The sequence below is a fragment of the Enoplosus armatus genome, chromosome 13 (assembly GCF_043641665.1).
Source record: "Enoplosus armatus isolate fEnoArm2 chromosome 13, fEnoArm2.hap1, whole genome shotgun sequence".
In the NCBI taxonomy this organism is placed as follows: Eukaryota; Metazoa; Chordata; class Actinopteri; order Centrarchiformes; family Enoplosidae; genus Enoplosus; species Enoplosus armatus.
Genome location: NC_092192.1, coordinates 3,262,001 through 3,289,912, shown reverse-complemented (window position 1 = coordinate 3,289,912; position 27,912 = coordinate 3,262,001). Strand labels below are relative to the sequence as shown.

General features: G+C 42.1%; 1 protein-coding gene across 2 annotated transcripts; it reads right to left on the bottom strand.

Annotated features, from left to right (window-relative positions):
* Window positions 1-400: 400 nt before the first annotated feature.
* klf5l (Kruppel like factor 5 like) lies at window positions 401-27,768 on the bottom strand. Of its 2 annotated transcripts, XM_070917590.1 has the most exons (5): window positions 27,492-27,768; window positions 14,855-15,501; window positions 14,564-14,812; window positions 13,007-13,066; window positions 401-3,952 (listed from the first exon to the last, which is right to left on the bottom strand). In XM_070917590.1, the coding sequence occupies exons 1-5, from the start codon at window positions 27,662-27,664 to the stop codon at window positions 3,774-3,776; spliced, it is 1,308 nt and encodes a 435-aa protein (XP_070773691.1). In that variant the 5' UTR covers window positions 27,665-27,768; the 3' UTR covers window positions 401-3,773. The 2 variants fall into 2 exon arrangements, with proteins under 2 accessions (XP_070773691.1, XP_070773690.1); XM_070917589.1 differs by having other exon boundaries at window positions 14,564-15,497; window positions 27,524-27,768.
* Between the last annotated feature and the right edge of the window lie 144 nt (window positions 27,769-27,912).

Sequence of the window (27,912 nt, the reverse complement as noted above, 5' to 3'; positions counted from 1 at the left end):
CATCTTGGCACAAACATAATGATTACTTTCCCTGCCAGCAAAATACAGCAGTGGACTCCACCCTCTCTGCCTTTATACCTTTATACTCCGACTTATTCTTCTTGCTTAACTGTTGGCTTTTTTACCCCCCCTGTCGAACCAGCAGGTTCTTTTGTGTCACGCAGCCCCAGAAGAGCAGCCTGCTGGCGGGGTTACCTTTCACCTGCCACCTGCCACGTCACGCAACAATCAGGTATCTTCAACCGCAGGAGTCGATGCAGGCGAATGATTAACTCCGTTTCCTCTCTGTTTTTGTTCAAAGCTGTCAATAACCTCTTTTTAATATTTCACCCACTCTATTATCTCCTCACAGATACGATGTTATCAGCAAAAAAAAAAAAAACACATGTCCACAAGAAAATCAAAGCCAAGATTTATGATTGATGTCTCACAATTGACAACTGATCTCTGACGCCAAGAAAAACAAAACCAACAAGCAGCATCCAGCTGACACTGCCAGCATGTTTTCTTTGGCCTGAACTAAACCAATCCATCATCATCATTTTAATGCACTTTTGAGTTTGGTTTGTTTTAAATCACGCCGCCTAAATACCAGCCGTCCCTCTGGGAATAAAGACAAAATGATACGGCGTACCTCAGTTCAATGAGACAATTCACATATTTCAAATAAAAGGAGTCAGAATAGGTTCAGATTCAAATGATTCTTTTCTCTCCCACAAGCATTTCTTTCAGACAGTATCAAAGCTGAGGTGAAAAATGAGCTTTAAGTCCAAAGAAACAATAATCAGCTATTATTTTATGAATCCTTTTATTATTTCATTGCAGCATCTTGCACAAACAGAAAATACACTATTGTTGTTCTTATCAATTTGTACATAAACTGATACATTCTCTTACACACACGAAGTATCAAAACTAAATTAAACAAGTATTCACATACAACCGATCTAAAATCCCATTAGTTAAAAAAGAAAAAAAAATATTAATATTATAATAGGAAATAAAACCAAACAAATATTTACAAAGTCTTCTGTTAAAAGTTACAGTTATATACACAGTGGGTGGTCAGCGCTCCCTCCTTGAGAGAGACAGGAGAACTTGTTTCCTTGGGAAGAAACTTTTAAAACATAAACAAAAATTTTGTGTTGAAATAACAGGATGTGTTTCCCCTCACTGAGCACACGTCTTTCAATGCTTCACGCTTGTTTTAACATCCATGGAGTATCAGGCGGGTGGAGCTTACAGCCTAAGCACAATACAAACGAGGTCCGGATGCAACGACAATAAAATCAACCAAACTGTTAAAAAAATGTTCCTGTGACTGTCTAAATGTTGTGGCATCACCAACCTGCTACAGTTAAAGAAATGCCAGTTCTCAGTATCAACCTGCGCCACCTACAGGCAAGAAAAGTAACAGCAGCAGCACTTCAGAACTGCACATGTGTATAGACGTGCTGACCTTTGCCATCTGCAGGAAATGAGTGTTACAACTGGAGTACTTATATTTTACCGTTTAAATCTTCAAAGAAAGATGGACTTCTTTTCCAAAAGAAAAGAAACAAATATAGAAAAAAAGGTTTCCACTACTACTTGCTATTAAGAATATTAGCAATTTTTGTCTTTGGAGCTGGAAATCTGAACTTAAACGTGGGTGTTATCAAAATACATATCTGTTTATGGTTAGAATAGCAGCTCTAGACAGGAGACAGTCCAGCTTCACTTTAAACATTAAATAAAATTAAGCTTTAACATTCATTTCCTGCAAGCGCTGCAATTGCAGAAGCTATTACTTTCTTTGCCTGTAGAGGGCGATATCAACATGTCTCCATGTGCTGCTGCCGTTAAATTTCTTTCCTATAGGTGGTGCAGGTCGGCAGGTGTGGAACTAATCTGACAATGACTGAACAGCACCCCCTTGTGGAAAAACAGTACGCTAACTTTTGAGTGAATTTGGTTACAGGCCAGGTCCATGAGCTATATTATTCCTCAACAGTACCTATGTGTCACTGGGACAACACATCTTGTGTTATTTTAATATTCTTTCAACACAGTGCTAAAACATTCAGAAAACAGTCTGTAGTGAACTAAAAAAATGAAGAGAGATTAGGTCGGACACGGCTTCAACTTCATTGATTCAACTCAATTGGTGGTTTGTGTTTGATTGTCTCAGTTGAATGATAAAATTAATGGTTTTACAATCAAGTGTTAGAACAACATTTCACTGGCTCTGCGGTTCAGGATGTTATTGATCACCAACTCCACTGGAATCAAATTTCAGTTCTTATTCTGACAAACTGGAAAAGTGTCATGTTTGCATTGTTCAACTTTCTCTATAAGCTGTAATAGTAAATGATATATTGCCATTTGTACTGTGCAATAGTTTTCTCCTGTTGTTGGCAACCTTACAGGCAACACCTCTGCACAAAAACAGAGTGGGCATCCCGTGCTGACTGACGAGACTTATCCAAAACTACAAGAGAATGCAGGAGCCACAACTGGCAGTTAATGTTATGCAATGTAATCAAGTGAGCGTTAACCTGCCGTCCGTCCAGTCAACAGGGCTGACTCTGCAATCAGCCACAGTACATTAAACCAATCAGGGATGATTACATAACAGGTTTATCCACACACACAAGTGTTGAACAAATACAGGAGAAAAAAAGGCAGGGGGGGAGGGGGGGGGGGGACTGCAAGTAAACCACAAACTGCCGTCATAGGAGCTTGGTCGCTGTAGCAACGGGTAATGTCATGGATACAAACATTGGCAAATTGCTCTGAGCTCGACAGGTAGTACCTGTGCTGAAACAAGCATAACAAGGCGATTATTAACTTTTCCATGGAGAGTTCTCCGATTGTGATGTGAATATTTGTTTACTCTTATTTTTTTCTTCTTCAGGCCCTTAAAGGGAGATTATATCGCAAAGAAGTTTCAACATGTAATATTGCTCATATTAACATTTGACGTAAAAAAAACAAAACAAAAGGTTGTCAAGTATAAATCTCAATACATTCGTTGTACTCTCAGACACGCGTACGCACACATATATAAACAAGCATTTACAAAGGCAGGACTGGGGGGGGGGGGAATGGGTTTCCACCCCTCCTTGAAAGTTCATACCTCAAAATGGTAAAAGATGGTGACAGTGATGATGATGCTGGTGAAGTTGGCAGCAGATTTGTAGGAAAACAAATAGTTCATGTCGTTGTTGTTTACAGAAGAAGAAAGTGTTTCCAGGATGTAATCATAAGGAGTCCCAAATGCTTCGCAGGAGCCTGACACCACAGTCCTGTAATGTATGCAATGCATGTTAGTGTATGTATTGTGTGTGTATGTGAGTTGCACCAGTGCGACTATGTTCAGTGATGAGAACAGACACCAAAATCATCCCTGGTAGATCATTAGCTCTGGTGTCCAGCAAACTCAAGTTCCCTCTGTCGGCTGCATTCCCTTTTGGTTAGCGGAAGGTGTAAACCAGCGGGTGACTTACCTCTGATACACCCAGAGTCTGTCTCTTTTCCTCACCAGGAGATCATAAGTGACCGATCCACTGAAGAGGAACCCTGACCCTGAGTGATCCCTCACCGGCTTCCCACCTGCCACTATAACTCAACCTGTGTTAGCATGGAGCACCAGAACAAACACAGGTGCACAGGGATGATCCTGGTCCTGTATCTGTACGTGATTCCTTTAATGCTGTTCAGGTGTCAGGTATGGATACTGCTGATATTTGTGTGTGATCATGCGTGTGTTTGTGTGTACAGGTATGTCTGTGTTAATTCTGGTGGCGCTTCATGTGCAGGGCCAGGTGGTCGGAGCGGGAGAAGCAGCGGCTGCAGGCGACGCACTTGAAGGGTTTGGCTCCGGTGTGTTTCCGGTAGTGTCTGGTGAGCTCATCCGATCGGGCGAAACGCCAGTCGCAGCTCTCCCATGTGCAGCGGTACGGCTTCTCGCCTGCAAGAGAGAGGACAGGACGTGAGAATTAACACTACACAGAACATTTTCTCTGAATTAAACAATTACATATTTGTATCTTATAAAATCTGTTTCATAAAATGTTTATTTCCAGCAACGCCCTGATTCGTTCAACCTGCTGGCCACTGAAAAGAAATGCTGCAGCAAGTGCCTTGCTCAAGGCCACGTCAACTGTAGTTTTAAGGCAAGGTGAGAGTGTTACCTCATCATTCATCCACCCACATTTTCCCAGGGACTGATGGGATTTGGATCAGAAACTACAAAATGTCTGTAATGTTTTACATAAAAATGATAAATAATATAATAATATGAAAGATTCCTTTGTTCCAGACAAGGATTGGTTTCTCTTCGTATTGATTTGCCATGAAACTTGCTTGAGACAATTCCTCCCAGTTATTTACAGAATGTCCTCTTGTGTGGTTTCCACCCAGTCACACCTGCACAAACTACCACACACCATAATGGTGAAGGAAAGTTGTTGCACTTTAGTAGTTCTGTCCATCTTTTCTATCAATCATCACTTAACATTTTAATTGCAGTGTTACTGGCTGAGGTCTGGTGGTTTGTTCCTAACCTGTCTGTTCCTGCCCTGTCGGACAGATGTGGTGATGTCAGCACATCCCCCGATCTCATTGGTGAGCAAAATGTTTGTTATCAAAATAAAATGTCCTTTCACAATGAAACTCCTTAACGCCGACAAACTGAGAAAGTGTGAACCTGTGTGTAGCTGTTTGTCTAAATGATCAGTATTTTGGCATTTTTAGTATTTAGTGTTTTGGCAGTTAGCGGTGTGGCGAAGAGAAGAGATAAAATCACAACGTTTGAGACAATGAGCTCAACTATTACACTACACACACACACACAAGCATGTAACAAGATGTCGCGGTTGATTCGCTCTGTTAACACATGCTCAGTTAGTACAATAATATTTATGGAGTGATATTCCTCAACAGAGAAAACAGTCAGGAAGAGAGACAATATGGTGTAAAAGTGTTTTTCGTGTCTTAACTTGAATCAAAAGACGACGTCGTTGCTTCATTCACAAACCACCACGAGTTGTTGCTCTTTAAATATTATAATGTGTGTGTGTGTGTGACATCACAGTACAGTGGTCACTGGCACACCTTGTTTCACAGTTACATTTGTCATTATCAGACTGTGTGGGTGTGTGTGTGTGTGTGTGTGTGTGTGTGTGTGTGTGTGTGTGTGTGTGTGTGGCTCTGATTCAACTTTCGGCCGCTTGTTAAAGGCACCCTGTGGAGTTCGGGTTCGGGTGACCAGCAGTAGGACTATGGAGCAATGTTTGATGAGTGCGTCTCTGTCTTGTTTGCAAACATGGATGGAAACAACGGCAACATTTAAAAATCTGTAAACTCACGTTTGTTTGACCTCACCGATAAAAGACAACGCTGCATGAAACATAACACAGGGTTCCTTTAATATGAAAAATACTTCTTTGTGGAGCTTTAAAGATCAACCCCCATTGACAAACTGAGCTTTGCGTTCATGTCACAGGTCCTTTTTTTTAAGGAAACGTTTTTGTTTAGTAAGAATCCTTGTTTTGGACTAAAAAGGTAAAAGATAACTCTTGCACTTTCTTACTGTACCTGTGATGCTGATCATCTAGGAAATACAGCATATCCCCCTGTCTTATAATTGTAAGGTAGTTGTGGATAAGAAGGTATGACAAGAGAGAACTTGTCAAATGGAAATTCAACGCACTGAAGAATAACATGCCGAGTAAATCTAGCACGACACTTATCCTCCCCCACCCAAACATTGACATTTCTCTGCCGTGCCAGAAAGTGCTATTGCTGTTGCCAAACAGTGAGCTAATCATCAACAAAGAGCGAATAAAGCTCTGAATAGGCTGGTATGCACACAACAGGAAAAAAAATGTCATCCTTCATAGCTGAGGTGGAAATTAATGTCTGAGAATCAATGCGAGGGAGCATGAGCCTAAACTGAAACAGTAAAAGTCAACCTGTTTGTTTGGAACTTTCCAGAGCCAGAAGTTTAAGTAATGTTAACTGAAAGTCTCGCAGATGTTTAAAGCCACAAAGTGTCATTTCCTGGCTGAAAATCCTGAACTCTGTTATCGGCCGGTGTCGAGGGAGCGTGACTTTGTGTCTTTGGCTGTTTGGGTCATTGAGTGCTCATTACCAGCGGGGGCCCCGTTAGTGCTGATTAGATAGCTTCTGCTATTGACCATCAATCACTTAGTGACAGCTATTAGCAGAGCGAGGGGGTCCAAAGAGCACAGGGGGGGATTCAGGTGACAAAAAGAACAATAAAAAAAAAAAAATCAGAAAGGCTTCGTTGGTGTGTTTTAAAGAAAATATCCACTTAAGAAAAACAGCCTTTTGAAATTCCACCCTGAGTGGTCCAAATGGCATTTAAAATATACTTTGGGATGGCTAGAAGTTAAAAATGATATTTCACAAATGTTTTTGAGAATAATAAGAGGTTGATTTTACAGTTATACACGTGACAATGGCTTTAAAACACACAATTAAACCTGAGAAGGCTTCTTTAATCCAACAAGCACCTAAACCCCACATCAGAGGCTCAGAAGCACTCCGGCGTCCTATCAGGACAATATCCTGTTTCTAGAGTTAACCGCTCTTGATGTGTGTGTAGAGGTGGAGCACTAATGTCTCCATATAAAAGGTTGAGGCTCTCGAGCCGCAGGTGTGTTTGGTTTTGCTCTATAGCTGCGCTGTCGGGGTCAAAAGCACAGCCGCCTCTCTTAGACTATTATCCTCGAGGGCTAGCAAACAGGCCGGTGAAATACGACACATACACACACACAGAACAAACACACTTGATTGGTGTATATTCCTAAACAAGCTGCCAAAAGGTCAGGTGAAAACCTACCCCTCCATCCATCCATACATGTTTTCATCTTCCTTTAGTCTAAACGAGAGTGATGGGTTGTGGGGATATTTACCTGTTGGTCAACTTATTACCTGTGAAGAGATAAGAAGGCCGACTGAAGCACTGCTCACCTTCTCTCTGTTCAACGCCAAGACCCAAGACCCAAGACCCAGTCTGAAATGTGCTCATGAAGCCGTAGTTTATGACCACCTAAACTGAGCCATTTCAAAAAATACTGCTCTTTCTGTCAATGCTGCCAAGTATCATCACGAGGTGGTAAACATTCAGCAAAGTGACCATAAAAACTAAATCATGAACAAAAAAACATTAAAGTACTGACGTGAAAAAGTTTGGAAATGTTTCAGCTCAGCGAGTCCACGCTCACTCACTCTGCAGTGATTTTCTCATCTCTGATGTCACCTCACCGGGCTGCGTGCACTGAAAACATGGATGTCTCCTTTAAAACTAAAGAGGCATTTTAGTGCCTTACCAGCCTCAACAGGCATTGATACACGACAGACAGCAACTGTTTGATCAGGTGGCCGATTAGAAACAGCCAAACTATTATCTCTCTGCCTCAAACACACACTAATAAGTGCCTGTATGAGTGTGTCATAAACCATAATGGACAAGCACACAGTCTCACACACTCAGAAATGTACAGGCAGTGTAACAGCTACATCAATCACTGCGGGACAAAAACGCTTTTGTTAGGCTGACGTGTACTTTAAAAAGGAACATATACAGCATATTTACTCACTATAGGAGGCTTCAAGTCTCTCTGACCACCCGAACCTGCTGCATGAAAACTTTCCTCTGATTATTGGTGACTTGGTTTATAGTTATAACTTCAGATTAAAGACAACATGAGGTTAAAAGAAGAAATAAGAAGAAGAAATCTGTCGCCTAAGATTCATTTTAATCCTGTGCTATAAATCATGTTAATATAACAAACAAAATGAGGACGAGGATATTAAAATTCTACTTGGTTAACCTTTTCATGCACTTACTCTGACACTACTCCAACACTTGATTGCTTTACCTAAAAGATTAAAAACACACCTGATGAAAGTGAGCATTGTTTTTGGCCATAAATAACAACTATCTTTAATAGGATACGGCACCTTTTATCTAAAGTCAATTTACATTTCAAACACAGGTATTTAGCTGATGGGTTTTCATTTCAAATTGAGAATCACAGTGAAATAACAGCAGCTGTATCAAAATGTTTCCACCCACTCTTCATGATCATCATGTCAAATGTATTGATAAGAAAAATAAACTCAAACCATTCATGTCCTAAATAGCTATACACAGCCCAGTATAACACGCCAGGAGTATGTTAATAACATTTTAAAACCATCTCTGCCTGGTTTTACTGAATCAAAGAGCAAACACTTTCAGGCTCTCCAGGACGCCCATAAACTCTTTGTGGACCTCTTTATCAGCTGGGTGAGTGTTTGTGAAGAGGGCTGGAGGGTTCCCTAATCAGGCTGATAGCACTATACTCTTTACACAAACACGTACACACACACACACATACATGCACTGACACAATTACAAAAGTCAATGTGCAGAGCTCAAGCGGCTGCTGAGGCCACGGTCACGGTTGGCCCCCTGTCCCTGTACCGGAGGGAGGGGCAGCTTGTCAATGACCGCTGATAGTGATGCACATCGAAGCAGGTACAGGGATTCAAACCAGTATGTGGTCTGGCCTGACAGATGTTGTTAACAGTGGAGGACAAAGTACTTTTACATGAGTAAAAGTAGAAATACCATAGTCTAAAAATACTCCTTTACAAGTGTGTACTTGTAAAGGAGTACAAAAGTATCAGCAGCAAAATGTACTCATTATGCAGAAACACCCCTTTCGGAGTGTTATATCATTAATAAGACATTTCTTTATGGGATATTAATACTTAATGTTGTAATTTGTCTATTTGTCTGTTTTTGTTATATACTACTGGTTAGTTTAGGAGTAAAGCACTGCGTCATGTTTCCTCATATGTTTTCTATGTAAAATGTAATCTGACAAGTCATTTGTCACTAAAGCTGTCAGATTAATGTTGTGCAGTAAAAAGTACAATATTATACTATATTATAATATACTCAAGTAAAGTAAAAGTACAGTACTTAGGTGAATGTACCATAGCAACACTGGTTGTTGAGCGACCTTGACCTGTAGATAAATACAGTGTCACAGCAGAACGATCCAGAACTACCACTTTATTAGCCTGGAGCTAATGAGGCTGATTCGGGGGAGTCTTGTAAAACCCCCCTTAGCATCAGCCACGAGCCAGTCCCAGCATGCACTGCGTGGGACGCAGGATACACACTAGACGAGTCACAGCGCTAACACACAGATAAACACATTCACACCACATGAGAGTTTCAGTTGACCTAACCTGCTTGTCTTTGACTTGTGGGAGACCTTTGAAGAGTTTCTGAACATAAAAAGACGACCGGAAGGGTTTAAAATCCTTCGTGTTGTGAGGAGGCAGCGTAAACCAATCAGCCACCGCGTCGTCTCACCCCGACCAAGATAAGCAACTCCAAACTTGATACATGCACAACGGGAGCTAATCACCTTCTACGTTGACTAATCCCGTGACCTGCAGCCAGCGTGACTAGATTTCTTAGGAAAACCTTGTGGAAAGACGATTACTCTATAATCTAACATTAGTACAAAGCAACCTTTGAAAAGTAGGTTACCTTTGTTGAAGAAAATTTAACTGAAACTTCTGGAAAGATTCATAGAATATTTCATCACTCTGACACACACACGCAACTTCCTGATAGTATCGCCTTAAGACAAACAGAAAGGCAGAACTTCCAGTGAGCTGAAACAGACATACATTAGGGATAATGTTTCATCACATGACAGATTCTCTGCTGACACATGACAAGAGCGTTCCTGCTACTGTAATGGATAGAGAATTTTGAAATACTCCTTCTGGCTATTCAAAAGAAAACCCTACACACACACACACACACACAGGTACACACTCGGGTGGAAACAAAATTGATTAATCGCAAATGCCAAAAATTCACTGGTTTCAGGTTCTCAAATGTGACGATTTCCGCTTTGCAAGTCTTCTGAACTGAATATCTTTGGGTTTTGGGCCGTTGGTCGGACAAAACAAGCAATTTCAATGTCAACTGGGTCTTAGGAATATTGTGATGGGTGTTGTTTTTCTGTTTTCTGACATCTTAAAGACAAAACAACTAATTATTGAATTAAATGTTTAACCCAAACCCCTGAAACTGTTGGTGTTTGTATTAGCTTTCAAAACAAAGGTTATATTTTATTAGTAAGTCCGTCGAAGCTCTCGCTATGTTAAGAATCTATGCGAGGAATAATAATAAAAAAATAATGATCAGACAATAATAAAACATTTTAAATAAACTGTAAGCCCATGTAAAGAGGTTATAATGCGGGTGGTGTTATCTCTTATATTTGCTGTGGATAGGAGACTGGCTGCAGCGTTCTCTATGAGCTGAAGGTGTGAACAGGCTTGACCACTCAAGTAGGCAAACACAGAGCTGCATTAATCAATTCTGGGAGAGATAAAGCATGAATAACTTCCTACAAGTCAGAGAATGAAAAAAACAAACCCACTTTGAAACAGGACTGGACTACTTTAATAATGACGTTTTCAAAAGGTACGTTTTTTTTTATATGAGTTGAGCAGGACAAGACTATAATCTTCAGTCAAGAGGATGCAGAATAACCCTCATCAACAAGTCATGCAAGTCATGTAAATTTGATCTATTCAGCCCGATATCACACACACATATATATATATATATATATATATATAATTTTGCTTGATTTGCCTGGAACATTTCCTGCAGTTTAGGACCGTCAGCTCAATGTTTCTTTACATGCTCAACGCATGAGTCATCATCAACTGAATGCAAAAGCAAGACGAGGCAAATGAAGCCTGTTTGGGAAATTCACAGAGTGACCAAAACGCTGCTGATTCACAGAGGAGTGTCTGCGGCTTTCTTCAAGGGGAAGTTACTTGGCTGTTTATTGCAGTCTTAAAAACTGCCAATTCTAGAGATACAGTCGCCAAGTTAGCAACACTGCAGTAGCTCATTGCAGTGGTTCCCATGCTGGGGGTCAGGACCCACCGAGGGGAGATGGTTAACATGATAACAGAAGAACATATTTCTGCAACACAAAATGATGTAAATCTTTCCTTTAATTGTTGGCTTTTTTCTTGTGAATAATTTTAGATAATAGATTTTACCCCATCAGGCTTGTAAAATCATTCAAATAAAGCAATCTGAGAAGGAATAACCTCTCTTTGGTTGAACTGGTCACCACCTGTAGACATTCAACCTGTGACGAGTGGTTGCACAGAGCCATAGCTTTGTTTCGAGGGGTCAAAAGGCAAAAAGGTTAGAAACCAATACGCCATTTGGATCTCCTTGAAACTGCAAATGCTCATTTCAAAGATGTTGGAACAATGTGATATCATGTTCATAACAAAACCTCCTCCAGGTGCCAAATGATTTCATAACTGTGCATTGATGGGCAGCCACAGATGAACCAACTGGTGACAAACTGGTACGCCAAAGTGACGTCAACTTGTTTGTTCATCTTTGTTAGCCAAACAGTGACGGTGTCGACGTACTGTACAGAACATACTGTAAACTTGTCATTTTATTTGAACTACAAACTATTATTGAAACCTAGATGACCATGGTAACAGTGCAGCAGCCTCTTTGTGTGCCGGTAACATCCAGTATGATCCACTCATGGATCCATACTCCTTCCTCACACTGACATTTCCCTCTAATACAGTGTACATTTGCATGGACAACAGCACATTTCTCCACTCTCCTAATGCTTTGTTGTATTGTGTTGTTTACTATTCTCACTGCATATTTTATAGTCTATTTGTCTTTTGCGCTGCTGCATCCTGCTGCTGCGCCAACGCAACTTCCCCACTGGGATCCATAAAGTTTCATCTTATCTATTTATGACCGTGAAGAGATCTGTTTCTATTTGCACATTCGGTCACGTGTTTGCTCTTTCTCTCCATCACTGTTTTCACACTGGAGGAGCTCTGCGGCTTTTATCGCATGAGTAAATCTCCAAAATCTGAAGCTGTTGGGAATCCACAGGTTTCATCTTACAGAAAGGGAGACACATCGAAACCAGCCTTCCCCCGTTCTGCAAACCCCCCACCTTCCTCCTCCACCATCCTCTGAAAAGGGACTGAAAAGCAGGAGTAACTGGTTTGGCCTTTGGTTTAACTGCGTGTCCTCCCTCTTTTTCCCCCCCTCTTTACTTCATCCTCCTCCCTCCCTTCTTTGTTCTCTCTCTGGGGAAGCTTGGAGGACAGGTATGAGCATGTATAAACATGGAGGAGAAAAAACAAAAACTCTTGAGCAAACTAATGTTCTTGCTTCAATGTTGTTTTTCCTTTTCATTGTGTTCTTCATCTCTGTTATAGTTAATGGGTGTGTCGAAACTGGCGATGTGACAAAATATGCAACATACAAATAAATACGCTGAAGCCAACTGAACTCGGAGCTAAATGGTCACAGTGGTGACAGTGTGACTGGTTGGTGACTAGTTTGAATCCCACGAATAGTTGGGATCTGGACAAAAAGAGTGAATAAAATCCATTTCACGGGGCAGCACGCAGGTTTCTCTGGGCAATACTGTAACTCTGTGGAGCACACACACTTTGGCCAAAACAGAACTTCAACCAAAGTCCTGATCCTCAGAACTTAAAGTCTTATTTTCTTATTTTCTTGTGTCATCAAGTTTCATTAAACCTGAGAAAGTGACTGAATCTCGGTCGGTGAATAAGACCTAATTTCCCCCCGGGGATCAATAAAGTATTTCTGATTCTAAAATCAGCCAGATTATCCTCTACGGTGTGAAATTGAGCATTGCGTTAATTCAGGCAGATTGCTGAAGTTGCGCTTGCATTAACAGATCGACATCAGCTGCTTCATTTCTGCTTTAGCATCAGCTGCTCAGCTACTAGCTGTTCCGTAACCTCCAATCATACCAATTTCGCTAACAAATGGTCACTTTACTTGAGTGTCTCTGACTCAACTGTATGTACATGAAGGTTCAGCAAACCTGTCCTGGATTAGAAAAATAAAGGCTAAACAAAGACGTTTTCTTACCTGTGTGCGTCCTTTGGTGTGCCTTCAGATGAGAGCTCTTTGTGTAAACTTTGGTGCAGCCTGAAAAGAAATCACAGAGCGAAATCATGAGCCAGGCTGACAGCGGAAATGTGCTCACCTGATGCAAAGTTTACCAAGCAATAAAGTTGTTATCCAAGCAGAAAATGTGCCGTTCATTGAGTTGTTTTTCACCTGTGACCCAGTGAGAATGACGAACACAGAGGCAAGAGAAGCTAAATGGACCATTTCAAACTGCTGGTCTCACACACTCCCAGTTCATCCCTTTCACAAACACAGTTGATGTTCTGCTGGATGGTAGGCGCCATTTATGTAAGTTGGTTTTAATGAACTACAAAATATCTCCAGTTTAACAAGTCATTAATCTATTTTGGAATATTTTCTCAAAACGTGAAAAATCTGACAATGGGATGAGATTACGTCACCTGCTTCCTATAAAACTTTTATAGTCAGTTTTCATTGTCTTACAAAGCCTGACAGTTTCAGCCTTGTTTCATGGACACTTGCAAACACCTCGTACCTCACAGACACTTCTTTCTTGAAGGCTGAATATGAGACTAAAGGACTCATTGAGATCAATGTTTTTGCACGCCAGCAATCTGGTTTCTGATTTTTCCTACATTGATGCGCGTACGTGTGTTTAAGCACGAAAGAGAGAGGCCGTTTATTTCTGACAGTTTAAATTTGTGCTTTTGCTTCGGGAGTTCAACATATTTACACATCAGTGACATTGGTAGAAAACAATTTGAACCAACTTGTCGAAACTTGCTTTGTTATTTATTGTTATTAAAGCCCAGGAGCCCCGCCTCAAGCGGCTGATTGTGTTGTGTCAAAAATAGAAGTATACTGTACAGTAGTAGTGCTTCAATATTTACTCTTTGTGTGTATGGGCAAATATTGGACTGCATACTGTTTTGTATGTTACAAAAGTGTTTCCCAAACCTCTCCTGGACCCCTCGTCCTGCATGTTTTAGATCGCTCCCTGCTTCAACACAGCTGATCCACATGATCAACTCGTTATGAACTCCTGAAGCTGATCATTTAAATGAGCTGTGCTGGAGCAGGAAGAGATCTACGACATGCAGGACGAGGGGTCCCAACATGTGCCAAGTAGCAGGAAAGCACCAGGAAACAAAAAGAAAGAAAACAAAATGATTTATTATGTATTTCAGTTTAACACAAAAGACAGCACTGGCAGTTACCCAGCGAGAGGTAAGAACCCGACGATCAAGAAAGGTTTGTGTGCATGAAACCTTCGCTTTCTCTTTTGATCTATCACGGGTGGCTTTCAGACATCTCATCGGCTGCACATTGAAAAGTCGCTTATAAACGAAGGCCAAATATGAAACTGATTGAACTATAAGAGCAGTGGCGAGGCATAAAATCTGTGAGGCGTCTTCACTTTTAACTTGCGCAAAGTGATTCTGCAGCTGATCATGTGTAGGTGGGAACTTTAAGGGGGCGGTTTGATTGTCTTTAATTAAGACAACATGTTTTACTGTGATATATTTTTCAGTTAAATGCAAATAAACCACAGACCTGGGTAGTCACAGAAGTGGATCCTCCTCTTCTCCAGCTCCGGGTTGTTCCGCCTGTTGTATTTGGGACCTGTCAGGACACCTTGGCCATGTGTCATCAGCAGGGCATGTGGGGACAACCCCGTCACCTTTATCCCTCCCAGACGCTGCTGGTACGGCGGAGGTTGGGGCGCTAAGCTGAGCAGCTCTGCCTGACCGTCTGGGCTCCCTGGCTGAGAGTTTGGGGGTGAGGGTGGCAGGCTGTGGGGCGCTGTGTGCTGGGATGAGTTGGTTGGAGAGGCTTGGTAGTAACCATGGTGCTGCTGCAGGTGGTGCTCTGCCATCATGTAGTTGCCGTTGGTTGTCGGCAACGCAACGCTGCCAAGGTTCAGCATGGTCCTGCCACTGGTGGAGCTATGTGCCGACGGGCAGGTGTGGGACAGAGTCATGGTGAGGTCAGCACAGCTGGAGATGGGCATGTGGTAGACCTGCGGCTGGGGGGCCGGGGGGCCGATGTGAAGATCTGTTTGCAAATTTGGCTGCTGCGGCTGCTGCGACCCTGCGGGCACGCTCACCACTCCTCCAGGGCTCATGTCTGGTTTGATGAAAACGTTGTTGACTACAGGCGGCACGCTGAAGACGGAGGTGAAGTCCGGCAGGGCCTGGGTGGTGGTGGAAGGGATGGAGCAGGGCACCTCCAGCCCAGGCTCTATCTTGATCTGCTGCGGCGTGAGGGTCTTGGTGTTGGGCCGGTAGAGGCCTGTGCGAAGATGAGTGGTGCTGGGAAGGATGACGTTGATGTTGAGGCTGTAAGGGGTGATAGGTTTGTCCTCTGCGAAGTACTCGTCGACCACGGAGGCGCTCTCTCGTCTGTACTTCTTGTCACCAGTGTCGGCCGGGAGACTCAAGAGAGGACTGTTAACCTGGGGGAGGTACTTGTCCAATTCTAGCTGAGTCTGGAAAGAACCAAAGGAGAGAGAAGGTTAAATAAGGAATTCAACATGTGTAACGAAACTGCAATTTACTATAACCCTTTTTAGTCTGTGTGTATAACTAAACATTATTTTGTACAACCTGCTCCATCTTCTTCACTGTGATTTCCCAAATGTCTTGCCGTGCCTTTTTGTTTACACCAGAGAAGGAGTACGAACCTGTTCTCAGGTCAGTTGAGCACACTGCCATGTAAACAGAACAGCCGAGCCAACTAGTTCATGAACACTGAGGGTGTCCACGATTGCGGTTGTTCAGACTCACAAATCCCAACTGTCTACAAGGTGTAGTGCATGTTGGTCTATTCTATGTTACTGTGCGTATCGGAGTTGGTCTCTTCCACTTCTATGGTAACTTTCTCCCTGTATGTATTTGTTAATGTCGAATGGTGCAAAACAGCAACTTAAGAGAACAAAGCTTTTACTATTTTCTCACCAAAACTATCACTGTATAAAACGCCGCACCATCACTGCCAGAGTTTGGGGCTCTATCTTCACTCAAGCATTTAAAATCACAGCACACGACTCCAGGTAAAAACATGTTAATGTCAACCAAATGATCAACTGTAGGATTTGAAAAAGCTCTCGGAGAACTCTGTGGAGACATGCACAGCAGCAGCAGCTACTGTTTGGCGCAGTGTTTGTTTAACATCGACATGGACAGAGTATTTGTTTAACTGCTGTAATTATTTTGTGAGATTAATGGGCTGCAGATTGTGATAAGGTGGCTGTGACATGGCCCAGTTCCACCCAATCCAAAGTAAAAATAAAGCCATATATACTGTATATACTGGCGAGAGAGGGAGACAGAGTAATTCAAAGAGAAGGAAAACTATTTAGAAAAGATAAAAGAAAGGTTTTTAGAGAAGTTGGTACCAGGTCTTCCTCCTCTATCCCTCCATCATCCTCCCTTCCTTCATACCTCACATTCCTGTTTCCCGGTGGAGCTCGCTGCCCTGACAAACAGCCAGGGACAGGATTAGGGGCCGATGTGTGTTTCTCATTTTTCATTTAAAGCTGCAATATGTTTCACTAGATAGCACCTGCTGCATGTTTGCATATTGCAGGCTGTCAAGTCATAAAAGCAAATAGAGAAGAGCGATTGGTGTTATTGATCTTGCTTTAATGTCACTTGCTGTGATGATTAGGTAACACTGATGTAACTGCAGGAAGAATCAGTTTTGCAGCAGGTATAAAAAAAAACCTTCAACCTATGAGCTACACAGTAAAAGGCTTTTCCCAACAGTTGTTTCCAGAGAAAAATGCAATCAAGGCGCAAGCGTAAAGCACAGAAAGACGAAAAAGGAGAAAACAGCAGCTTATAAAATCCACAGAAGATGTGTTTAAGACTGTGAGCTCATACAATTTGACCTGTGACTTAGACTTTGTCATTCTGTCATCAAACAATTGTTGCTGCAGGTGAGTATCGCTCTCTTACATTTGTTCCTCATTCCTAATTGTGTCACTCCTGGTAGTCATTTACACTCGACACCTACCAGCTGGCACAGAGATACAGGTGCCACTCTGTTGGTCTTGTTAAACAGCAAAAAAAAAAAAAGTATGCAAGTCTTTCTTGAGGAAACCGTCTTTAGCTGAGAGGTGACAGCATATTAACCAGGGAACAGTTTAATTCTGTGCTTTAACCAACGCACAGATTTAAAGTTAATTACACTTACCTCTTAAAACACGTTTTTGCAACTTTGTGCAGGGCTATAAATCCTATTTTCTTAACTAGCTTTTTACTATAAATGATGGATTCCTACATAAGCACACTATTATCTGCCATACTGGTTATTTCACACAAGACATTTCTGTATTCATGTTTTTATATGTCTCTTCTCACTGGTTTGAAGTGCACGAAACCTTGTTGGAAAAAGGTCACATGCTGTGTTTCAACGCACCAAACAGAACAGAAAAGTCTGATGATAGTTATTGCGGTTTTCTTACGTTAGCAGAGAGATGCAATAAGAAAATAAACTGCAGGTATTTTCCTCGGTTTAAGTAGACGGCATTTATCTGATCCTAATCCTGAACAATTGGTGTGTGTCCGTGTGTTTGTGTGTGTGTGTGTGTCTTTCAGAGTCGTTGAAGCAGTCACTCCTTTAGAGGTGCACAAACCGTTACGTAAAGAACCTGTGCTGCAGAGACCACACACACACACACACACACACACACACACACACATACAGAAGTACATACAAATGCATAGATGCATGTGCCACAAAAAAAAAGACACGCACCAGATGCACTTACTGACACACACACGACTACACACAAACATACGCAAAGAGAGCGTTCCCTCCCTCCTCGGGTGGGGCCCGATGGAAGTGACTTGATGCATGAAGAAGAAGATGAGGAACAAAACAAAAGGCTGAAGGCATGACAAAGACGCAGCAAAACTTCATGTAAAAATAGACCTGCCAGACGAATCTGATCGTCAACAGTGACAACAGACACACAGGATGAAGACAGGATGAAGACAGGATGAAGACAGGATGAAGACAGGATGAGGACAGGATGAGGACAGGATGAAGACAGGATGAAGGGCGGGAGGGCAGAGCGGAGAGAAAAACAACAAAAGAAACTATTACAAACACACACATATGACAAATGTCCAGCACAAGTTTTGAAGGGCTAAAACATATTTTTTTAATTGCTTGCGTGTGTGACCAGCAACCCCCCCCCCCAACCAAAATATTCAACTATGCTGACATGAAATGGGAAAAAGGAAGCAAATCATCAAATCTATGAAGCTTAAACTAACTAACTTGATTACCACTAATTCACTCATCATCTCAGCACTGGTTTAGTGTTTTTATATTTTACATTTTTGACATTTTGATTGAGTTTCTTAGTGGTCCTGGCCCGTCAGTGGCAGCTGAACTGTATGCACTGCAGGAAACCCAGAGACTACAGTGGAGTCCTGGACTGAATCGACCGATTTGGGACAAATGACCTAACGAGGTGCTGATGTGCTCGAGGTCGAGTCCAGCAGCTGAACAAGAGGCACAAAGCAGCAGAGAAGGGCTGTTTCAACACTGTTATTCTGCAGTGCTGCTTCAAGTGCCAGCACCGTCCCCACACACACACACACACACACACACACACCACACACACCACACACACCACACACACCACACACACACACACACACACACACACACACACACACACACACACACACACACACACACACACACACACACACACACACACACACACACACTCCCCATCCCTCCTTTAATAATCTGCTGATATATTTTCATACACAAACCTTGGAGGGTTATTGCCCTATGGGCAGCCTGCGGGGTCAGTTCAGTGTGTGTGTGTGTGTGTGTGTGTGTGTGTGTGTGTGTGTGTGTGTGTGTGTGTGTGTGTACTACATACATGTGTTTATTTGTAAGTGCATATTCATGTGCAGGATGTGTATTAATGTGGTTTTTAAATTTAAATTTAAATTTAGTTTCTGCTTTTGTTGTTAGCTCAATAATTTCACTTTTGACTTTAATTTACTATTAATGTATAAAACAATGCAAGATGCTCATTTGTTCGGCAGAAACAGCAGAAACGTCTTGGCCCCAAAATGTATTCTTTACTTTTTTAGCATATCTGATTATGCATGTGCTTCTGTGTGTACATGCCTGTGTGTGTTTATGCAGTCGTGGCTGCGAGGCTAATAGACGTCCATCGCTCGCTGCTGCTGCACTCACACCGCCTTGTCGTCAGTGCAATCTGAGCACTCGGTGAAATTAAAGTCTTGCGTATTTACTGAGGGAAAAAAAGAAAACAAAAACAGGCTCTCTGTTTCTCACTGAGGACTCCTGTGTGCCTTTCAGGGCAGGACACAAACAGGCCCTGTGCTGCCGGGCTGCTGGCAGCTGTAACCCATGGGTGCCCTTGGCCACGTCCCCTGCTGGCCTGCTGTTGATCCCTCTTGCTGTCGAGCTCTGCTCTCTGATTCGCCGGCATCTTTTCTCGCTATTGACATTTCTCTATTTAGCCTCTTTTCTGTGCTGTACATGCAGAGACGACGAAGGAGTCGAAAGGTCGACGTTATCGACGGAGGATGCGGCTGCAGTTCCCTAAACAGCTGGCTGGGTACTGTATTGCACCTAAAGTTCAAACCTCCTTATGGATGATTCTGATTCTGAAGCTACGCTGCAGGGTAGGTTAGCCTGACAATGAGATGAACTAGTGGCTCTAAATCTCCTCAGATTGAAGGTCTAACTGCTGCACACTTTGTAATTTATGTCTTTTTAAAGTCACTGACTTTGCACACAAGCTCAGCAAACCCCCCGGATGAAAAAAATCTACAAAGGCAACAACCTTTAAAATCATAAATCAATTAAAATTAGCCCCTGCCCCAAAGCAAGTACCTTCTCTTCCTCCCTTTTCAGAGAGAGATTTAAAATCTCAGGGCTTGCAGCCTTGAAGAACAGCGACTCTACCATTTCAATTCTACAAACCACAATCTTATGTTTCGTCATATGTTTATATTATATTTCAATAGCTAAAGGGAAGGTGTGTGTGTGTGTGTGTTTATTTGGGGTGTTTGTCCATTAAGTATTTTTAAAAGTGCCTCGTTAGTAATGTTAACTGTCCTCGACACATTAAACAAGAGGCGCGGCAACCTTAAAGCAAACTAGTTGATGAACTACAATCTCAAATGCCTCTGTATCATTTTATGTGCTAAACGAGAGAATATCTTCGGTCCACGACTTAGTTAATAATTGGAGAACATGCACAACTGCTCCGCTATGAATCCTTATGCCTGATAACAAACTCTCTTATCAGTTCAGTTCAGGTTTATGGGATGGAGTGGGAGTTTCCACACTTCCGGCCAATATGACTTCATATGTTTTAGCCCCATGTACTACAAAGACAATACACTTGAAACTGCTATTCAATTAGCCATCACAGCCACCAGTTTCCGTTCAGTGCACTGACAGCCAGCGTGAGACCGTAATCCACCGCACTGAACATCTTGTCTGCTTTTGCTGACAAAGATATATTATTGTTGAGTGCAGCTGATATGATTTTGAAAAGTCTGCACTTTGTTACCACACAACAGCATGAATTGGAAAAAAAATAAAAGCAGACATGATGTTCACAGTGATGCCATAACCAACTCAAACGTATTCAGGAAAGGTTCAAGGTCAAGCGCCCAATTTAAGCCCCAAAAACCTTTCTTTAATATAAATATTGCTACCCATGGCAGCCGCACACTGAAGCAGTTATCTTAATACAGGCAAAAACAATCAACGCAGCCCTTTGACCCCTCTCCGCTTCCTCTGACCCAAAAGCCTCGAAGCTACAAGGTCTGCCGTCTTCATCAGAACCCTTCCCCTGCTAATTGCAAAACAAATGGCTGTGTCATGGCAAGTTCTCCTTTATGGCCCTTAGGAATGCAGAGAAACGGTGGCCATTCGCCTTTGGATCTCCATAAAAAAACTGAACTGATAGTCCCGGGGCCCCCACGGTCTGCTCGCTGTGAATCAACAGAGCAGAATCCTGACAGGGTCATCAGAGGAAAAACAAAACCTTTGAGACGGTGATGATGTTTTATGGCCTCTGATGGAGGGAGAGATATGGAGGTTTGTTTTGGCTTCACAGGACAGTGATGAGTAAAGACAAGCGTTAACTGCCAGGCGGCCAAAATCCACTTCAGCTCTTCTGGGAAAAGTCTTAAACTGAAAAGATTTAATACCTTCTGATAACATTTGATGAGACTTTGGTGTCAAAAATGAATTTGTTCATTATATTCTGACTTAAGGTAGGCTGGCTGAACTTCAGCTCAGTTAGAGACAGACGTCAGCAGCCAAAACATATAAATGAGACCTATAAAATCAAAAATATAGCCTCTGGATATCAACATATGTGCTGCCCATATAAGGTCAACATGTATGTGTAAAAGTAACATATTGATTTTTAAATATTTATAATGATGTATGCCTGAATTAAGATTTGGTATTTTATGTGCAACATATGCTCCAACTACTGAGGCTGCACATGTGACATGAATGTGACATAGATGATAAACGTTATCTATGTATGAAGATGAGATATATATTTTTAAATATGTCCATAAATCAAGATATATATGGCGTTCCAACATAATGTAAATATGTACACTTCCTGTACATGACTGATGTATGAGAACAGTTTTATGAAAATGTTTTCATGGTTTACAGTAATCCGACTTTCCAAACTACCCGAGTTGGCTGACTTCATTTCTCAAGAAACTTTGTAGGTGTTCATCGTTCGTTGTGTTGATCGCTTCATGGAGCGTCTTCAGTTCAGCGCCGTTACTTTGAGCTGTAACATGAAACAAAAACCTCTCTAAAAATGTCTCCTTCTCATTGTGTAAACATAAATCATTTTGGGACAGAATCCTTTGGAACTGAACTGCAATATCCTTATATTCAGGTTAACAATTCGTCCAGACAATAACGTCTCTCACGTGTTGTCCTGTTTCTGTCTCTCATTTCTCGTCACTCTTTGTTCTATTTTGTCCCACAAAACAGAAAAGGTCCTTCTCAAATTTTGCTTGCAGTAAGGGGGGTGACGTGACGTGTCCGGGGGCTTTTCCAGTCCTGGATCCAGGGTTCCTCTACTAGTATTTTGATTTCAAATGTCCCACGATACTGTGCTTAAGGACGTATGGAAATCCCAGTCCTACCATAACTGGCTGAAGACGATGTGGCACTTTGTCAGGACAACATACTTGTTGGTTGACGATGTGAACGCACATCCGCATCCTGCACCTGACTACAAGTTTAGAGATACTGAAAGATTTCTTCTCTCACCACAAAATGATTTCACCAGAAAAGTGCTCACTGTTTTTCCAGACAAGTGAAGTAGTAAACAGCGGTAGTCATTAAAGCTCAGCAGACGAGTTTGCAGACCACAGGCATTAGGAAACAGCAGAACATGACTGTCTGCGGCCGGCGAGTGTTGTCTGGTACTGAGACATGGCCGGGCATGATGGGTACGGATGACATCAGCAGACCAAACAATCGCGACAGCGACCAGCACGACTCAAATGATGAATCTCTGCAGGTCTGCTGGAAAGCTGACACTCGTATACATCAGGCAGATATATTAAATATTTGTTTAACAGCCAGTTATGTCATTTTTTGCCAATATGATGCAGGTTTAAACCAACTGAATAAAACCTTAAGAAAATGCTGCAGAAAATATAGATTTAATGTGCACGAGCTAATTTTATACTTTTGGTGTTTATATGGTCCTGGGAAGATACGAGTCCGGTTCATGCTCCACAAAACTGAAGGACATTTGAGAGATTTGTTGTTGTTCTTGTTTACTGCTTTTATTTTGATACATTTGCAGCTGAAAGCAACTTCTTTTACTTTGATTCATTTTGCTGTCACCTTAAAAATCAAGTTTCAGGCTCAGCTGGCTATGCTGCTTTATTTCACAAAGTTTTACACCCAATTCAGTCTATAATCTCATTTTCTAAACAAAGAAAACCAAATAGGCTGAGGTGTATCAATGCCAAGAGTAATATGAAGCACAGGTCTGTTTTTCCAGCTATGCTTGTGATTAATACGAGCTAGACAACCTGGATAAAAGTGTTTAAGAACAGCTGCAATAATGTGAGTAAACAGCCAGAGTCAAAAGTATCTCTCTGTAGCTTCTGGGGGCTTTTTGAAGGACCAACATCTAAATAGATGACAGAGAGCGGACAACGGATGTGAGAGCAGAGATAGCGTCAGCCAACACTCAAAGAGGATGTTGTTCACAGACATCAGGAAATTCAAAGGTGTCAGAAGAATCAGCTGCAGTTTACTGTGTTTAATGATACCAAATCAATGATAAAAAGTTTAAAAAGTAAAGATAATAATGTGGGATTCTGCAAGCTGAGACTCGTCGTCAGCAGAGCTCAGATGCAAATCAGCAGAGTGTGTTGTCCTAGAAGTCAAATCATTAGTCAAACCAAAACCATTTCAGCCCTCAGCAGCATGACAAACGTCTGTCGGCAACAAGGGGCCGAAAAAAGACGAGGGAATGTAGGACAATTCACAAGAGGAAGGCTGACGTGACAGGAAACTGGTCAAAACAATGACATCAGAAGCATAAACTCAAACACAAAAGAGGTCCCAGTACAAGCCCAGGATGTGAAAAAAACATCTTGAAAACCAAGTTTGAACCATATCTGAGTATTGATCTTCAGGAATCATTAGGCGTGACTCTTGATCCGTACGCCATGAAGTTACTCTGTAACTTCCCCTGTCGTCTGTGCACAGTCTTACAGGAAACCCGTTGGTGATATAATGACAAAAGAATCTGGAAATAGGTTTCATATCAGTTACTTATTCTGCCATTACTGCTGAGGTACATGAGCAGATTAATCCCAGAATAAAACAAGCACTGCGTGGAAGAAAAGTAAAGCATAAACTTCCAAAAGACGGAAACAAAACTGACGGAAACAGTTTCGGCCTCCAGTGTTCAAACTAAATGTTGATGCTTGTACACGCTTGTTCTTTTAAGAGCAAATCATTTCTAAAGGACAAAATATCAATTTTTTTTCAGTTCCAACTTCTCAAATGCGAGTATTTGTAGCTTTTCACTGTTTTATATCATAGGAAACTGAATATCTTTGAGTTTTGGACTGTTGACATTGGATGAATACATATGGACTATACTGAATAGTCACTTTTACATCTCCAAACTCAACAGGCAGATTCATTACCAGTGTGGTTAAATGCCAATGCTATGCCACAATTCATTTAAACACTTACAGAACTGTTCCAGATCAATGGCCTGTGACCAACAGGGCTACTGTAATAGAATAGTGTAGAAGTGACAAAAGGTAATTCCTCCAGTGACTTTTGAGTTATGCAAGAGAAGCAGTAGAGGCATATTAAAACGGATCAAATGACTATGTGTGATGTGAAAGTGGTTGGTCATTGTGACGTCATCGACCGACTCTGCAGTTCCCCTCAGATCTACAGATGTTTTAGCATCTTTCGGCTCACAGTGGAGTCGGTGGAGACCATGACAGCTAAAAGGAGTTAATATTGAGTTACCATTTGACAGGAGGGCACAAACATGATGCCACATGAATGCTAATGTTGCTCTGTGTCTGCTGGATGTGTAAACAGGTAAGTAGTTGTCATGGCTAACTTTATATGGTGATCATGTCAGTGTTAGGTTTATAGCTTGTTGCGCTATAAGTGGCCAAAAGATCAATAACTGCAGGTTTAAAGAAAACACTTCACTGATGGAAAAGCTGAGAGCTAAAATTTCACCAAATTAAATTCCATCTTTTGAGGATTGAACAGCCTCCTCACAAACTTTGGCACGCATTTAAAAGCAACTGTGGAAAATTTCCACTATGAGAGTTTTTTTAGATTTACAGACAGGCTTTTGACAAATAACTCAGCAGAAAAAGACACCTTCGGCACACAAACACACCAAAAACGCTGATAAAAAAAGAACGGAGGAAACAATGTTCGAGTAAACCTGCATGTGGTGGGTGTTCAGCTTTCACCAGCTTTTCACCGCTGCTGTGACTTTCTCATGAGGTCGGCCTTTATCATCCTCCCTGTTGCCTCGAGGCGGCTTATGGAGATGCGGGCCCTGCTCAGACAGGTCGGGCAACATACTGCTGTCACGACACCGGCTCAGTTAAGCGCTCTTTAAACCACCATCACAATGACACAAAGACTTGTCTCAGAGGAAAAAAACTGAAAGTGAAAAAACACAAGAAGCAGACATTTGTTTTACCCAGAAGCTTTCTGCTTTGCTCGAGTCAGAACCCCACAGTTTGAAACAAAAATCTAGACAGAAGAAGAAGAAGAAAAGCACACGTGATGAGCGGCGTGTGATCTGTGAGGAATGTGTTTGAGAAACACGCTTCACGCACATTCATGGTGAATCAAGAGCACATAAGGAAAACCCTCTCAGACTGCGGTTGGCATCATTTTAGCCTGAGGGGTAACTATTTCACTTAACCTGACTTCTTTGTTCTTGACGAAGTCATGTTTTGCATAACATCAAGCACTGCATGTTACAGCAAAGAGAAACAAAGAGGAAAAGCAGTTGAATGTTGGCCATTTTGTCTCAAGCTTTGAGACATGTGAGTGTTCGCATCACATGTTGATTTTATGTTAAAATATGTACTTGTTGCATGTGCATTGTGATTCGTGGCATCTCACAATCACACAAACCCGTTATTAAGGCTATAAAATAAGTCTACTGTTTATGACGGTGATTGTGACCTACATTTATCTGAGAAGGTACACAGTGTTTTCTACATCGCTCAGAAGACACAGGATGAAAACTGAAATAAAGATGAATTCTATTCAAATGTTTCATAATCAGAATTTATACAAAACTGGTTGATAGAGAGACAAGACATAAAAAACAACAATACTGCTGGTATGACAGCTGTACGATAACGTGACAAATGACTTGCAGCAATATAGAAATGTTTGACAGCTGATAGGAGATGTTGGTTGGCTACTACGATCGCACCTGTCCAGTTGACACTGCCAATAAAGTCAGATTAAAAAAAGAAAAACAGCTCCAGCATGTGACCGCTTTCATTCCATGTTTGCATAAAAGCCAACAACATGAGCCCGGGCCTCCTCAACGCACGGCGCTTTGTGTGGAATGTGTTGCATGCAGGTACAACATGTGACAAACAGCGTATCCACAAGCATCGACACCCCCAGAACAGAAGAGCCAAAACAAAGAAGCACCAAGAGCCCAGTGAACAAACATCTTTAACCTATCCAATCCTCTGGGGGCTCTGCACTGCTGGTCATGTGGGACCTGTAGAGGAGCAGAGCAGTTTTGAGCCTCAGGTGTCGGGGTCTGCCTGTTTACCAAACACCTGGCAGGAGGCCAAACTCAGCACCGTACGGAGGCGTCCGGTTTCTGCTCTGTTGTGATCATGCAGGGCCAACGTACAATTCACAGCCATGTAACTTTAATGCAGCTGTCATGTCTCTGCTGTCATCAGTTGTCCATGTTTAACAAAGGAGGTGATGATGATAAAATGTTGTTTATCCGTTTGTATTCCTAATTTTCTGCGATTAATTAGGCCCGATCGCCTGCTAAAACATGACAGGAGTTACTTCCTGAAATGTTCAGGCACATTTGTGGCATCAGAGCGAAGCTTGGACAGACAGATCTACAAAGGAACGGATGATGGAGAAGAGGCCATTTTGCAGACTTGTCTAAAATCTCCATCATGTGATCAAATTCCATGACTGAACAGCCTCTGCAGCCTCTGGGTCGCCCATCGTCATTTTACCACACAAGCAGGAAACCACATGTGCGCTCAGCTCCTCTCTGACCAAGTGTGTCAGAGAAATGTGTAATAATCAAAGTAAGTCAGGCCAGCAGGATACTGACTTCACAATATATCAACAACAGAGCATGTTTGGAGGCAGAGAAACAGCTTGTTGTTGCTTTGTTATAAATACATTATGGACTGCATGGCCTTCTCTGTATCCACACATAACTGAACAGTAATGTTAATATATATTTAATAATATTAATAAATACAATCAATGTAAGTGCATTGGGTGTATGTGTGAATGCCATTATATTAATAAAACCTGAAAACAACATAAATTAATAGCATATTTAAACTACTGAAATCAACATTACAGAACTACAAAGTTTGATTTGAGTCGTTTGTATCGCAGAACTGTTGCTCCAAAAGCAGCTTCCAGGTGAAGTTTACCTGCGTTTTCTAACATGTCAGGTGTCTGTGTAGGACTTTAACCTGCCGGCCAGGTGAGCTGCCTCCTTTCACAGGTAAAAGCAGCCTGATGAATAAATAGGTGCACAACATGGAGCTCAGCGGTAATTAAATGGATATGAGCAGCTTCCTTTATCCCCAAAACCTCAAAACAGTGCGAGTAAACAATACTGAAGAGTTATTAAAACCCAGAGAGGCCGGACCTCCGGTTCTCCGGGAGCCCAGCCGTCCTCAGCGGGTCGGCGGAGTCTCTCACCCCAGGTTTGACGTCCTCAAACACGGACGCGTCCTCAGCGCCGTCCGCTCCCGACATCCTCACCGGCTTCAGCTGCGTGAAAACCGCCCTTTCGTCTGTCGTGTGCGGCGGATTCATGGCCAGTCCTACACTCGCTGCCATTAAAGGATTACTTCAACAAATCTACCTGTGAATTTGGGTTATAAGTGCATAAAGAGTTATTACAGTTAACTGCGCCTTGTTGGAGTTGAACGCTACGGAATAATTCCACAGCCCTCCCCCTCTCTTCTGTCTCACAGGTAGTTTCTACCTGAGCTCAAGTATGGACCTGCTACCTGGAGGCGACGGTCGACACACGGCACAGCCAATGAGAGCAAAGGATGGGTCCTGTAGTCCAATCAGCTGTGTGG

Coding starts and splice junctions, on each gene's coding strand:
- klf5l (XM_070917589.1), bottom strand. CDS start 27,664: ATGGCAGCGAGTGTAGGACTGGCCATGAATCCGCCGCACACGACAGAC. Junction 15,498..27,523: donor TTGAGGACGTCAAACCTGGG/GTGAGAGACTCC, acceptor GGTTCTTTCCAG/ACTCAGCTAGAATTGGACAA. Junction 13,067..14,563: donor CCACTTCTGTGACTACCCAG/GTCTGTGGTTTA, acceptor ATTTCTTTTCAG/GCTGCACCAAAGTTTACACA.